Source organism: Protopterus annectens, chromosome 1.part1 (assembly GCF_019279795.1).
Source record: "Protopterus annectens isolate FY-2018-M chromosome 1.part1, PAN1.0, whole genome shotgun sequence".
NCBI lineage: Eukaryota > Metazoa > Chordata > Ceratodontiformes > Protopteridae > Protopterus > Protopterus annectens.
This window is the reverse complement of record NC_056726.1, coordinates 1,845,179,857-1,845,196,494: the sequence shown is the minus strand read 5'-3', so window position 1 is coordinate 1,845,196,494 and position 16,638 is coordinate 1,845,179,857. Positions and strand designations below refer to the sequence as shown.

Sequence of the window (16,638 nt, the reverse complement as noted above, 5' to 3'; positions counted from 1 at the left end):
TTTGTTCCTGATATCACTAAGATGCTCCCCAATCCTAATGCGAGAGGGCCTGGAGGTCTGTCCAACATAGAATGGAGCATGTACAGGTGGCTAAGTAGATGACACACTCTGTACTACAATTGGCCCAAAAGTTGCTATTAAAGATTTCAGATGTATTGTGACTGCTAAATTCTCTCATGCGTTGAACTTTATTACAATAAGAACAGTGGCCACATGGTATACAACCCAACACAGGGCCACCTCTCAATGTATGTTGAATAGAAACAGTGGAGTTAGGACCCACCCTCTTATAGTGGCTGAACAGGGATCCAAGGTACATAGCAACCAATGAGGCTTCATTTGAGTGTCACAAATAATATCCAAAAACTGAGTAGTGTCCTGAATTCTGGCTCTTATCAGAGGTAGTAGTGGTTTTAAAAAATGAGTCAAATATTCGGACAAGGGTTCGGTAATTGAGCCACGTCCTGATACAGTTGGTCTCCCAGGGGGGCATCTGACATCCTTATGTATTTTAGGTAAGAGATAAAAATATTGTTTACATGGAGATGGGCACATTGGGCAGGTTTGCAGGCTTTGGACTATTGGTTGGGGAGATCTGGTTTTCACCAACCATGCTTTAATACTTTTTTAGTGTGCCTCGCTGAATACGTTCTTACCAGCAACGTAATTCTACTTCCAGGACCAATGCTCTTTTGCACCCATTTATGGCCTATATTGAGGAGGTTATGATTTATGACTCTAACCATAATATATACATGGATGAATTAGATATCTGGGGACGATATCTGGATGATTGTTGGTTGGTGTGGAAGTCGGATGAAATTTATCTTCAGGAATTTATTGGCTACCTCAATGACAATGTGTGGGGAATTGAGTTTAAAGTAAATTACCACAAATCTAGGATTGTTTTCCTTGATGTTGAGGTTAGCAGGAATCCCGATGACACTCTTTCCACTCGGATGTACAGGAAATTCCCGGAATATAATTCACTCTTACATGCTGCCAGCTTCCACCCACAACATATCATCCAGAATATCACCAAGTCACAATTTTTAAGAGCCAATCTAATCATCTGGTTACCACTTATGGACATAACACACATGGGTTCATGAATATTATTAACAAACATTGGAACATTTTGATGGAAGAGAAGAAATTACACTCTTTCTTGAGTGATAGATGTTCTTTTTCTTTCAGGAGAGGTCGGACACTGGGATCCCTGTTCAGCCACTATAAGAGGGTGGGTCCTAACTCCACTGTTTCTATTCAACATACATTGAGAGGTGGTCCTGTGTTGGGTTGTATACCATGTGGCCACTGTTCTTATTGTAATAAAGTTCAAGACACGAGAGAATTTAGCAGGTCGCAATACATCTGAAACTTTAATATCAGCTTTTGGGCCAATTGTAGTACAGAGTGGGTCATCTACTTAGCCACCTGTACATGCTCCTCATTCTATGTTGGACAGACCTCCAGGCCCTTTCACATTAGGATTGGGGAGCATCTTAGTGATATCAGGAACAAACGCATTAATAATGCCTTGTTTAAACATGTTGGTAAACATAATTTTGCTTCTTTCCATTTTATTGTCATTGACTGTATTGTAGGTAAATGTAGAGACAAGTCAGGTTGGCATAATTTACTGAATTTCAAGGAACGCAAATGGATCATCAAATTAAAGGCTTTATTTCCATCTGGTCTTCATGACCAACTTTAATTGACCAATGTACTGCCTTTATGTCATTGTATATACATTTATGTACTTAAATGGCTACTATGTATTTCATTATTTCCACTGAAGAAGGCTATTGCAGCTGAAACCGGTTTGGATGGATAGGTAGTTGGGCATATTACCCTCTACCTAAGTTTTTATTGTATTAAAGTTATTTTGTACTCCACCATTTCTGCTGGCTATTTTGTTTCAGAATTGTTGATTTTTAGCCGAGCAGTTGCCGTACGTGCACCACGTTGCTTCCTGCTTATTTTCTAAACAACATTAAAACTTAAACAAATCATGAATACTTGCTAATAAAAAGAAACTGAACAATGAAGACAGCTTACCAAGATAGCAAGTTTAAATATACAATGAGTAAATATAACATTAACACATTTGAGATAAATGAGGAGCCCAAGTATGACCACTTACCAAACAAAATAACCAGCAAAGCTGTGAAGCATAGGCCTCTGAATTTACACGACTGTATAGCTTTAAAATGAAATTCACAAATTAAAGTAACTTTACATGTCAAGACTGTTTCTAGAGATTACACAGGTATCATACTGATATATAACTATATATGTTTCATTTTTGTAGAAATTAAGGGACAGTGGATAAGCTTTTGAATCTTCTGGGTGCATGCCTTTCTTTGCTGCATAATATAATTTTTTTTCAATAAATATCACATAAAGCTAGACACAAAGAGACAGACTTGCTCAGTTAGTACCAGGTTTCAGTATACACTGAATTCTTGCTGATCATATGATTCATGGACTTTAATATGCACTGTAGATGTAAAGGTTACAGAACATGGTTGTACCACACTGAAAAATAAAACAGAAGACCATTGTTTACCAGGAAATGTACAGTTCAAGATGAGAAAAAATAATTAGTTGATCGTAAGGATTTGTACACACCAGCCACAGTGGTGCAGCGGTTAGCGTTGTCACCTCACAGCAAGAGGTTCTCTGATTTGATCCTCGGTTGAGGTGCCTTCTGTGCGGAGTCTGCATGTCGTCCCTGTGGTCGTGTGGGTTTCCTCCGGGTGCTCTGGTTTCCTCCCACATCCCAAAGACATGCTGTAGGTGGAGTGGACACTAAATTGGCCATAGGTGCGTGTGCCTTCCGTGGAAGGTTGGGCGCTGGGCTGGCAACTCGACACTGTAAAACTCTACTGCCAATCATGAGCGGACAGATGATTCACTGTGGCGACCCCTAACCGGGAAAAGCCAGAAGAAGAAGGATTTGTACACACCACATGTACAGCTTCCTGAAAACTGTTATAACGTACTTTTTACAGAACAAGTATCTTCATAATTGTATTTATTTTTTTAAATTTTATAGAGAAAAGAAACGAAGAGGAAATGTTTAATGTTATGGACATTGTGTCTTCTTTTCAATACTGTGCTTTCTTTTTCTTTTATAAGCATTCTGTGTGCAAAAATTGTTTATTTAACATGTTTTAATTAAATCTAAAGCAGAGATGGTTACTTTTTAAATTATTGTTAGTTTATGTTTGCATTTCAATTTTTTTTGAGTTAGTGTGGGGTCTGATATATGCTCAGTTAGTTTACAGTGTTTTACTAAGCTACCTGTATCAACAACGTTTCTTAACAATCTGCACAATGTAAGCAAATAGTACACATCTGTAAACTGTCCATTACGTCATATTAGGAGTGTCACCCTTGTATTAAACATCTCTAGAATTCACACATGCATGTGCATAAGGGGAATGCAAAAAACTGCGCTGAAAGACATCCTCATCTATACAAATCACGTTATAAACTAACTCAGAGGATTAAGAAAACTACAATTTTAAAATAAACAAAAGGATCAACAGGTATTTGTAAATAAAACAGACTAAATATCACATATCAGCCATTACCAGAAAATGTAATAACCTTACATGCTAAAACTTTACAGAATATCATGGCAGAAAATGTAACATTGATGAACACACTTTTTTTGGTTCTAGTCTGAAAGTGCAGGCACAGTAAGCTTTTTCTTATCCAGATTAAACAGTAACCTTATAGGTTCATAAGTGTGTACTAGGCTAATGGACCTGGAGCCTTTACAAGCCTAGCCCATAGGATTACCCTGGCATCATGCCACCCGACCTTAGTTCCCAGTGCCTCTGTTGAGTAGAGCCACTGGAGTGATCCCGGGGTGAATTTTCTATTTCCCATTTACTCATGAAGATTTCTCTTGAAGACGGCCAGTAAGGTGCTCTGTTTGACATGTATGGGAAGTCTATTCCATAGCATGGGCAGTCTCTGGGTTATAAGCCTGTCCCTCCAGCACTTTCTGTTGATTGTGGCAATGAGGTTAAGGTCTCTGGAGCATGTGGTGTGCAGGGATTGGGATTTCTTTAGATGTAGCATTTCTAACAGAGCTGGGTCAGACATGGCTTTGTAATTCAAGCAGAGATTGCCTCTAAGTAGGCAATATGAGACAGAGAATAGTTGGGAGTGTTTTGAGTCTGTCCATATAGGACAAGTGTTTAAGGCCTAGGAATCTCTTTGTGAGGTACTTTTGCGGCCTCTCCAGTTGCTGCAGGTGTCTAGTAAGGTATATGCCAAATGGGGCTTTGTACTCGATGACTGGCCTAATGAGGGAAGAGTAGAGGGAGACACTGACCTCTTTCTTCCTGGATGCAAAACCCTTAGTAATGAGATGTGCCACATAGAAGGACTTTCTGACCAAAGTGGCAATGTGGTGGTCAAAAGAGAAGTTGCTGTCAACCTGTGTTCCCAGATCTCTTATAACACCTTATGTGTTCAGTGGACTGCCATCAATGTGCTAATTCATGGGAACTGGGTTTCTCCCAAAGGGATGATGACACCTTTTTTTGGCATTGAGCTTAATGCCATGGTTCTGACACCAGTCATTGGTCTCAGTGAGGCTTTTCTGTAGGATGTCAACATCACTTGGGGAGTTAGTAATAGCTCCCAACTTGCAATCGTCTGTGAACTTTGTCAGCCGGAGTCCCTTCGTGTTGTTCTGGACTTCAGAGAAGTAGATACCAAAAGGGAGAGGACCCAGGACCGAACGCTGTGGGACTCCACTCGTGACTGGTCAGCAGTCTGACTTGGGAGTCAGCTACTTTCACACTGTGAGTTCTAAATGTGAGCCACTTTGCAAGCCACCTAGTGATATAGGGATTGATGCCTAGCTTAGTGAGTTTTTCTACGATTCCTGAGTGGGGAATGGTATCAAAGGCCTTGGCCAGATCAAGGAAGACTGTATGAACCACCTTGCCTTCATCCACAGCTCTGGTGACTGACTCAAAGTCGTCGACCAAGTTGAGCAGGCATGAGCTGCCCTTCACAAAACCAAACTGTGTGGGATCCAGAGTTTGGAGATTTCCTATATCTTTATTAGGTCCATGATGAAGCGTTCCATAGCTTTGCATATTAGACTCATCAGGCTAATGGGGCGATAGTTCTCAGGGTCTGTAGTCGCTCCTCGTTTGTGGAGAGAGATGACTGAGGCAGTGTGCCATTTGGTAGGGACAAAGCTTGAGGTGAGGCTGTAGTTCATGTAGAACACAGCCAGGGATATTGTCAGATCCCATAGAAGCTGTATTCTTGGCCTTGGATAGTGCTGTTTTAACCTGCGCAGCAGTAATACTGGGTGCCTGGCAATCTACTGGTATTGTCATTGGTTCTTTGGTGGGGAGAGAGGGGTAAAGTTGGCAATGAATCTGTCGGCCAGTATATTGGCAATATCTGTTGGCTTGGTATAGGAGGTACTATTCTGCAGTAGCTCAGAGCAAATCTGGGTATTGCAGTGGAGAACTGTAGAAGGTCTTGTAGTTGTCTTTACTATCTGTTGCAAGTTTGTTTTCATAGCTATCTTTAGAGGATTTGATGAGGGATCTCAACTTTTTGTTGAGGCTGATAAGGAAGTTTTTCCAGTCTTGGGACTTCACCTTATTCCACATCAGCTTCTTCTTTCTCTTGTAGAGTTTGTTTATGGTAGGGGACCACCAGACTGGCTTCCTTTTTTGGAGGAGAGTGTCTTGGTTCTACTGGGTATGGCAAGACCCACGCATTTGTATATATGTTCGTACAGTGCACTGGTGTATGATTTGGTGGTCATGAAACTATTTTCCATTTGCATGGGTGCAATGAAGTCAGCCATCTCAGTTTTTAGGAGCCCAAATCTAGCTTTGGAGAATTTTTTCATGGTGGTTACCTTTGTGGGGGTGGGGGGTGGGAGGGATGTGGATTTCTAAGGTGATTAGTTTGTGGTCGGATCTAATCAGGGAGGAGTTGACTACTGGTGTAGGGCATTATACCACAGGGCTTCAAAGTAACAATAGAGACCACTTGAGCAATGCAAGATCTGCTGAGATACCTAACACACCTTAAGGACAGCAGGTAGTGCACCAATAAAGAATTCTGGCATGATCGTAAAAATATTGTTCATATAAATAACCAAGTTATGGAAACTGACATTCTAATTGTAATTTTTTTAAAAAAATGTGTATAAGCAGCTGGATCTGTTTTCAGTCAGAAAATATAAAATTTATTGCTGTAACACTAAGCAAGAATGTAACAGAAAAATCAAGCAGGAGATCCATTTCCTGTGGGACAGAACTGATGACATGAAGAACATACTCATGGTAAACCTGTCGATTTTAGAATATGGAAGTGGGTGCTGAAGACTCATTATGATTCAGTTTATATAATTCTTAGACTTTAACAGATGGCATGGGGTGAAAAAACTTTGCTGCTAAGAGAAATAGAGAGAAATTCTATTCGTTTGACAGCCTGAACCACTACATCTATTTAAAGACATCTTGATAACTAGGTTGATACTAAGGTTTATACATGTATAGCGGAGACTATGTTTTGATTGGCATTTTGCCCTAACAGTTTTTTTTGCAAACTATTGAAATTATACTGAAAGACTACCATCTTACCCAAACATCTAAATATGCAAAATATATATGCCGCATTCTAAAACACTGTTCCTTACCTGAGCAGAAAAAAGCCAATACCAATAAATCACTGCATGGAAAGAGTTACTAACCTTCAAAGTTTGTTTTTGATTTTTACTTATTTATTTATTCTTGAACAATGCTACCAAAGGTTTGCAGAATCACCAAACATTTCCTTTCAAATTAAACAAGACAGATATAAAAAGATTTCTCCCCATCAGAAATAAGTCCAGCTGCACTATTAATGTCTGCTGAAAATGGCAATTCTTTGTCTCAGGACTCAGATCTGCACACCTCACCTAAGTTTCAGGTGATTGTTGGAATTTTTATTGATCATGTTTTTAGGCTTTTTTTGTAAATTATATACTACTTGTTTAGCTGCCAGAAGGTATCAACTAGTATAAACAGCAGTCGAAACTTGTTGATGACTCTGCCTAACAGAAAACACGATCAGAAAACAATCTCATTCAACAGGTAATAGTCATACAGTCTTCTCCTCTCCATCTCTCCTTCACTTTCTTTTACATGATTAGGAGTGGTGCAAAAATACTTTTCATTATTGCTATGAATGATGACTTCAATGTTTTCTAACATGACTATTTTTTTCTTTTTTTTGCAAGTCTGTTTATGCAAAACTGTAAATAAAGCTTTTGTGGAAAGCACCAGTGTAAGCTCATTCTAGCTTTTGTCCAGTGGTATGATACATCTGCAGCAATCTGGGAACATGTTTCATGGTATCACCTGGGGTGCACAAATTAAATAAATAATTTTGTGTTCTACAACTGTGTATAATCTGCAAGTGTCAATTAGTGGGAAATGAAGAGGTACAAAAAATGTTAATAAAACTCCATGCACACTATTTAAAAACACACTGAATATTCTACAAATGAATCTGCAACATTCAAAACAGGTGAAAATGAGAGGTAAAAAACATTAATAATAAACTGCATGTACACTATCAATCTTTCAGCTCCCCATAAATCACAATGAAGTAAAAAAGAAGGCATCAGAATTGGTGCATATTATTTTATCTTTATATAGTATAAAAGTAAAACTTTGCAGTTCAGTGACAACTTCAGTAAAGTGCAAACAGCTTTATAATTAATGATATAAAATTTATATTTAAATGAATTCCACAACATTATGAAACAGAATTAAGACTGCTGGACAAAGTGTATCTCATCAAGTAGGTTTTATACATGCATATAGTTATTCATAATGCATACACAGAGATAATTTTTGTTCTGTTACGGGTATTGAATGAGACAACCAATTTGTACATATGTATCTGCCTCACCATCACCATCAATGTCAAAAATATAGTTTACAAAATTTTTGCAAAGTATATGATCTAGTTTTATTTTCATATCTAACTAAAACTTTCTGTACAATATATAATGTATTTTATTTTCATATCTTAACTAAAACTGTAAGTGCTTTGTAACATTATTGAGTATTAATGCTATACTGCTGTGACAACAACTGCACAAGTTTCAAGCAGTGTGTGTGTGAGTTTTTCCTTTTCTCATATGTGCATTTTATGGAAGAGAGCAAGTAATGAACACTGTGAAGGAATCATTGTTCTTAAAAAGGCAAACAAAACAGATAAATATGGAAAGGAAAGCAATAGTACACTGATTTGGTTATGTGCTAAAATGTTACAAACTACATCTAAAACTATAAAACGTTATTAGTCTTCTTTGAAGAAATGGAAAACTATTGTTTCTGAAGTGGTGGAAGTGACCGAGATACTGACTCAAGCACAAAGTGCTGTATTACAAGTCATTTACTTGAAGAACTTATGCAAACTTCGTATGAAGCAGGAGAATATTATATTTTTTTCAAAACTATAATTAATTAACTATACATGAACAGTTCTTGTGCTACTGCCTAATATTCCAAGCAAGTTAAAAGTTCTGCCAAGAAATTGCAAGACTTGAGTGGATTGGTGTTCTTAAAATGCCAATACTGTAATACTGCAAATATTTGAGAAAACTAGTGAATACAGAAATCTGACTCTCAGCTAGGCAAATATGCCATAGTATTTTTACCCTAAACACAAACATTTGCCCCATCTACATACACAATTTTTACACAAAACAAGCAAGTGGTATAAACCCTCTAGATAAGTCAGTGAGTTAGCGATATTAGTACGGAAAAAGTTTACGAAAACTGTCTCATTGACAGAGCAGTGGCTACATTTAGGAGTATACAGTAGTTACTCCAGTATGGATAAGAAATAAATTATCAGAAGATTAAACATGAATTGTCTAATCAGTACTAAAATTACACCTGTAAAGAAGTTTGCTAGATCAGCACATATGAAACACTAGCATCACTGGTAAGCAAATCCTTCTGTAAAAAAAAAGCACACAAAATAGTTGTGAATACAGGACTTACCCTTGTACCCTTAAAATTCATGAGCGGTCTATGAATCAACTCACTGTATATTTTATTTGGTTCCACTAGCTGGGTACTGCAAAGCTCTCAACGCAGATACTCTACATGATATGTCAGCGACAAAGAATGATCTCGAATGACTGTGGGCTAATTCAAATATTAGTCTATATTCCAAAAGATGATAAAGGTCAATAACTCCATTTCACCATCCTGACTGATAGGCTGCCATTGTTAGCAACAAGCTAAAATAAAACACAAAACCCAACTTGACAACAGTGACTTTGTATTTGTGTCTGCAATTGCTCTCAACCTCTCAGCTAAAGAAGCAGAGACAAGTCTCACTACCCAATGACAGCACACCATCAACATGACCCAACACATGCTACAACTCAATGTGCCACCTCGTACTTCTTTTAACACCCAGTGACACTATTTTTAAAACTACATTTCTGGGTCACAAGGCCAAATGCACACTAAATTTTACTGCAGAACTGTCTTTTTTTCTCAAGCTAATTTTTCTTTATATAGCACTAAGTGTTCATGTCACAGATCTACAGTTTAAGCTGCACTCAGGAGATTCTGTATAGCTAGAAAACCTAGCAAAAAATAAAGACATAACCTGGTATTTTGTATTCAGCTGTTCACTACAGTGTTTAGTTTTTTTTGTCGGTGATTGTGAAATACATTTCAGAATGCTAAATATTAGACACTTTACTATCAAACAGCAACACTTCACTAGCAATTTATACCAAGCTCACATAAGAAGTGTGACAAAAAGTTGTGCAAGCAGTGCCATGCATTCTAGGCTGTTTGAACTGTACCAGGCTTCTTCGCACATATGTGAATTGTCCTCATGAGGAATTTTGTCAGTCTGAAATGTGAAACCTTACTAGAAGCAGTAGAAATCGCCCCTCTGCCCCCCTGTCTTACTGAGCAGCTTTACTTCATCTATGACAATTCCATGAGTAACGGCCTTGCACATGTCATATATGCTAAGTGCTGCGATACTTGCAGCTACCAATGCTTCCATTTCCACACCAGTTTTCCAGGTTGTGTGACAAACAGATTTGATCACCACTACATATCTGCTTTCATCCATTTCAAAAAGGACACTGACTTTGTTTAACGGAATGTTATGACACAGAGGTATTAGCTGACTGGTCTGTTTGGCAGCCAAGATGCCTGCAATCTGTGCCACTGTAAGGGCATCTCCCTTCTTTAGCTGGTTTTCCTGCAGTAGCTTAAAAGCCTTTTCTCCTAAGTTTACAACAGCAGTAGCAACAGCAGTACGTTCAGAGTCATGCTTGCTGCTGACGTCTACCATTGTGGCCCTGCCTTGTGAATCTGTGTGTGTCAGATTATCTGCACATGATGGTACATTAAAATCCTGCTTTGCATAAGCATCCTTCTGAGTAATATGGTTTCTTTCCAAACATGAGCCCTCCTCCCAAAATGAAGCCCCCTCAACATTTCTATTGGAAATACTTGTTAAAACCTTATTTTTGTTTTCAAGAGAAGCATCGTTAAGGCACAGCATATCAGAGGTAGCACTTGAATTTCTGCTGGTGGCACAATATGTTCGGAAATTTAGCTGTCTTTCATTTGCAAGAATTTGTCTGAAGAGCAGCAGTGACAAATTTCCATATCTTGTAAATACATTTTTCTTTAATGCTGGTTCCATTTTTTCATTTAAATGCGGATTGCAGCTCAAGCTCCGATCTTTCTTCTTATCTACGGATTTTTGCACTGTGTGTACTGCTACCAGTGATGGGCAAAGGTCATTGCCTAAAGGCAAAAAGAAAAAATGGTTATACACAACTTGAAATACTTGTGACTCTTACTCAATGCTCATATTCATTCAATTAATAAACAGCTCATGAAATTTAAGACTTCATGTACACAAGGCAAGATTCACCCTTTTCTCACTAGTAAGAGGTAATTAACTGGTCATGCAGCTATAGAAGGAAATTTTCTAAAACGCGTTACCCAGAGTATCAGTTTGCACATTCAGTAGAAGGTTCTCACCTAGTAATATCTTACAGTCGGAGCTACTTCTTGGATCAAGACATATACTATGAAAGAACTTGCTTGAGCTTTCAGATTAAATGATCCTGGAGATGTTTTGAAACACAGAAATATTTATTGTGTTACAGAAATGACTGGTCAGAATGCACTTTCAAAAGCAGATTGTGCAATTGGGTAGACAGCTTTGAAAAGGAAACCAAGACTTTACAGCTGAGATAACAAGCTTTTCATGTCTGTCTGTATAAAATTATGAGAGGTGTAATGCCAGTATACAATAAAATTAGCCAGGCAAAACAATAACATTAAGAGAATGTTTAGCAAATCAAAATGTTCTGTTCCAAAAATAGTGACCTGAAAATGTCTTATTTAACTTTGAAAAAGTGCAGTTGTGTAAAATCTTACATAAGAGTAGATGTCCTCCTTTCCACTATTGCAGTATTCTTTACATAAGGGATCTCCTACCAAAGATAGCCAAATGTCCAGACAGTATGCCAAAGCCCTTTTAGATCCTGTAGGCACCATATGTCACACATATGCTCCCCGCATAAGGTGTAGGGTATATAGCTGATGTACGAATGTAAATACTCAAAACTGAAATGTCCTAGGAGGAACATAATACCCGCAGAGACAAAAAAGAACATGTACATCCAGAATGAAAATAGGGCAGAAAGAAAAAGAATAAGGACCCTTTGGCCAGAAGGGCAGCACAAACACAGGACAAGAGCTAGGAAAAAGGGTGAAGGAGGGAGAAACTGAATACTGCAACAGTGAAAAGAAGGACCTCTACTATTGTGTTAAGATTACTTAACACAATAGTACTATGCCCTTCCATATTACCGTTGCAGTATTCTTTACATAAGAGACAGTACAAGAACTAAGACGACTGGGGGAGGAAGGGCCAGAAGAGCCCTCTACAAACCCATACAGGATAGCTCTGGCAAAACTTGTCCTGGCACTAGAAATAACATCCAATCTGTAATCCTTAGTGAAAATGTACAGAGGGCCATGTAGCAGCCTTAAGGAAGGTATTAGTGTCCAAAACCTTGAAAAAAGGCACCAGAGCAGGAAACCACCCTAGTAGAATGTGCCTTAACAAATGAAAGATAGTTGCCATGAAAAGAATAACAAAAGGAAATGGCCACAGAAATCCAGGGAGGAGATGGTTGGCTTTAAACAACCAAACCGAAAATCTTTAGATGAAAAAAAACAAAAATCTGCCTTGACTTGCGAATTGCCTTCATTTTATCTTGCACAATGGCATTTGAAGAGTGGACAGGTAAGGATGGATTAGAAATCCCTTGCCTTGTGTGGGAAGATCCACCTGATGATGTAACTTGTGGTAATTGTCCCTGGCCAAGTGAGAAAGAAGGGGGAAGCTATACTGCCTGGGCCAAAAGAGAGTCACCAACAAGAATTACTTGAGTCCTGCCTGCTCTTGTGTAGAACTTGTGGTGGGAGGGGGGGGGGTACAGAAACATTTCCTTCCTTGGAAATGACAGGGTGTCCACTTTCCAAGTTAGAATACATGAAATTCTGTAACAGAATAGAGGAAGTTGTCTGTTCAGAGGGGAGACAAAAAGATATACCTGAGGAAGACTCACCTATGGACTATGTCTAGAAACACATCTCTGTGAAGCATCCCTTCATGAGCTTGTGTTCTGGACCTACTCAAACAGCCTGCCACTAGACTGTACTCTGAAGGAATCTAAACCACATGGACAGTCACTTGATACTTTTTAGCTAGATCCCAGACCTGAAGAGCTAATCTGCAAAGGACAGAACCTGGTATCCCCCTACTTGTTGATGTACCACAATCACAGTGGTATTGTCTACGACGACTTTGAGAGGGCTGGGAAGGAAAAGAGAATGAAATGATTGCAGAGCAAGAAGCAGGGCTCTTATCTCCTTGATGTTGATATGGTCTGACTTCTGATGAGGAGGCCAGAGACCCTAGACCTTTATGGGGCCATATGATCTCCCACCCCAAGTCTGAGTTGTCTGTGAACAGTTTCTGAGAAGGAATCAGAGCCTGGAAAGGAAGCCCTGGATTAAGGGAGAACTGATGAATCCACCACTGAAGCTCAAGTTTGAGACAAAAAGAAAAGGAACAGGGAACTCCATGGGAGTGGCAATGAAGTCACACTGATTTGAGGTGTCATGAGACCTCATATGGAGCCTGGTGAGAGGGAGCATAGGAATAGTGAAGGCAATGAATCCCAGAGTCCCGAGAAATTCCCTGGCCATAAGAAAGGACAGAGGAAAAAAGGACTGGAAAAAAGGTAGTCAGCGAAAGGACCTTGTGGGGCAGGAAGAGAGGCTAGCAGGGGAACAGTCTGAATCCTGCAGCAGAGAAAAACATGATCCTGTGAAGGCATCAGGACTGATTTCTTGAAATTTATGGTGAACCCTAAACTGTGTCAAAAAAGAAGTGGTAAACAGAAGATCTTGTAACAGACTGCTAGGAGGAGCTTGAATGAGCAGGTCATCAAGAGAGGGAAAAATCTGTATTCCCAGAAGCCTGCAAAGCAATGACAGGAGCAAGGCATTTGGTGAATACCCTTGGGGCAGTAGAAAGGCTAAAAGGTAAAGTACACAACAGAAAATCTGAAGAAACAGAGAAATGTAAATATTTCCTGAATGGAGGATGAATGGGGGTACATCCTTGAGGTCTAGGGAAACGGAGAAGACCTGGGGAAGACAAGAAAGAAGAAGAGAAAATAAGGTCTGAAGAGGCAACATCTAGAAAGAAAGATCCTCGAGAAAGGTGTTGGGCAGATAAAGAGCCAGAATTGGTCTCCATGGAAACAAAAACATTCTGGAATACAATTCCTTTCCCACCTGAGTGGGTGGAATGAGATGAATAGTGCCCTGATCCAAAAGGGATTTTAGAACCTCTGGAAAATGAAGAAGCTGTTCCAGAAGAGGTTGAGAACTGCCTGAAGAGGGGGGTGGATTTCAAAACCAAGAAATGCCCCTGAGGAAACAACAGACAGTACTAGAGAGTCTGAGGTGATCTGATGCCAATCTGGAAGAGACAAAGAAAGGTGGACAGACAAGGGAACCTGGCCAAGGCAAAGGGAAGGCAAAACATCAAATGAAGACAGGCTTGTCCCAAAAAGACTGAGAAGAAGGAGCCTGAGTGAACTTGTGTTGCCTGGGTAAAGTTAAGACTGTGTTCCTGTACGTCATTACGCTGGCTACCATTAACACATCTTTATGAAGATAGTTACTTTCCTTCACCTGGTCTGCTGTCATTCCTGAATTCCCATTCACTCCTGAAGCCTTAATCACTATATTTCCATACTGCCCAGCACTTTAACCACTACTGGGCAGTTTTTTTTTTTACTTTGAGCTCTTAAATCTGTATTTTCTTTAATGCCATCTGTCTCCATTATTCAGTTTGAAATTCTAGCTGTACTCCATTACGTATTTGGTGAATTTTTGCCTACTTTTAAAAGAAAGTTAACATATGGGGGGGGTCTATCTCATAAACATAGGTAGTACAGGAATTCTGCCAAAGACTTACCCCTGCATGAAGTTAGAATATATTTCCAGATACCCTGCATTATTTCTTTGGCATCCATTTAGCAGTAGCACAGCTCCTTCCAAGACCAGAAAGGATCCTATTCTCTTACCTTGCCTTCTCAATATCTCCAATGCAGTGCTTAACACACACATAGGGACATTCTCACTAGTCTACCTGTCACTGCAGAAATGTCAGAACAGTAGCTTCCTTATGAAATTCTTCCACTGAGGACTACTACATGAACCACTAAATGGCTGCATCCATACATCTTTACATTCCTCTTGCAGCTTGTTTGGCTTTCAGAACCTTTGCTAATGATAAAGTGAGGATATGTGGAATACATACACACACATTTATATATATATATATATATATATATATATATATATATATATACACACACACACACACACACACACACACACACACACACACACACACACACACATCTTTTTCTTTCAGCTGCTCCCATTAGGGGTTGCCACAGAGGATCATCTGTTTCCATTTCTTCCTGTCATCTGCATCTTGCTCTGTCACACCAACCACCTGCATGTCTTCTCTCACATCCATAAACCTTATCTTAGGCCTTCCTCTTTTCCTCTTAACTGGCAGCTCCATCCTTAGCATCCTTCTCCCTATATACCTAACATCCCTCCTTAGCACATGTCCAAACCAACAAAATCTCGCCTTTCTGGCTTTGTCCCCAAATGGTCCAACCTGAGCTAACCCTCTAATATACTCATTTCTAATCCTGTCCATCCTTGTCACACCCAATGCAAATCTTAACATCTGTAACTCTGCCACCACCAGCTCTGACTCCTGTCTTTTCGTCAGTGTCACCGTATCCAACCCATATAACATAGCTGGTCTGATTACCATCTCTTAAAGGTATATGCCCAATTCCCCACTGTAGTGCGATCCTAGAGTTAGTATATAAAGTAAGGGGGGTGGGGTGGGGGGCATAGCTCTCCACCTATTTTAAACATTGTAAACCATAGACATGGATATTTACAAGTCGAATACTAAAGTAAGGGGGGTGGGGTGGGGGGCATAGCTCTCCACCTATTTTAAACATTGTAAACCATAGACATGGATATTTACAAGTCGAATGAATAACTATTTCTAGAAGACAACCAAATAACTCTTTCCAGAAGACTACTCAAACTGTGTGTGGGGGGGGCTATGCCCCCCACACCCCCCTTTACTATACATACTAACTCCAGGATTGCACTACAATGGGGAACAGGGCATATTCCTTTCATCAAAATCAGTGGCGGCTGGTGACTTCAAATCAAAGGGGGGGCTGCAGGAGACAGCTGAATAGGCGGGGTCAATGGGAAGGGGTGTGGCCAACTAGAAAGGGGAGGAGCTATGCTCAAAACCACAAAAACTAAATATACTGCTCTGGGTGCCAAATCGTCATTATGAGAGTCCAATCAAGACAAAATGAAGTGCAGAAGAATAAAGATATTTCAATGCATTGGCTGCATGACAGCTTAATATCTAGATGGAAACAAAAAAGGTTGTGAGGCATGAAAAAATAAATTACTTTTTTAAATACATTAATGGAATGCCAGTCAAAATCAAGTATAAGAAAAACAAGCAGCACTCAACTCAAACCACTTCTTGCACTGCAGTTCTAATTATAATTTATATTCAGCTTTATTAAAGTACCAAGTAACATGCTGAAAGTAGAAATCTCTGATGCCCTCACTTGTAAAAATGTTCTTTATCCAAAAAAGAAATGTTCTTTATCCAAAAAAAAAAAGACCTGCTGCCTGACATCTACTTGTTTCATGGGGAAAACATGATCAAAGTAAAAAATGAAAAGCAAACAAGAAATAATCTCAAGATAGATTGCTTAAAAGGATTACTGTACAGGTTATGGACCACATGATTGGCATTCTGTTTACGGGTAAAGCCGGCAGAGATGACTGGAAGTCTCCAAGTGTAACGAGACTCTTAAAAATAATGTAATCCTGTCCTTTATTACAAATACTGTCATACGCATTTCAATACCCAAGG

General features: G+C 39.3%; 1 protein-coding gene across 3 annotated transcripts in view; it reads right to left on the bottom strand.

Moving 5' to 3' along the window:
- Window positions 1-6,860: 6,860 nt before the first annotated feature.
- Window positions 6,861-16,638, bottom strand: part of MOCS1 (molybdenum cofactor synthesis 1) — a 1,733,254-nt gene continuing 1,723,476 nt past the window's right edge. For 2 of the 3 annotated variants that reach the window (XM_044084832.1, XM_044084835.1), the window contains one exon: window positions 6,861-10,847. In XM_044084832.1, the coding sequence (XP_043940767.1) occupies window positions 9,952-10,847 (896 nt within the window). In that variant the 3' untranslated portion in view covers window positions 6,861-9,951. The remainder of the gene's footprint in view (window positions 10,848-16,638) is intronic. The other variant, XM_044084843.1, reaches the window with a different exon arrangement.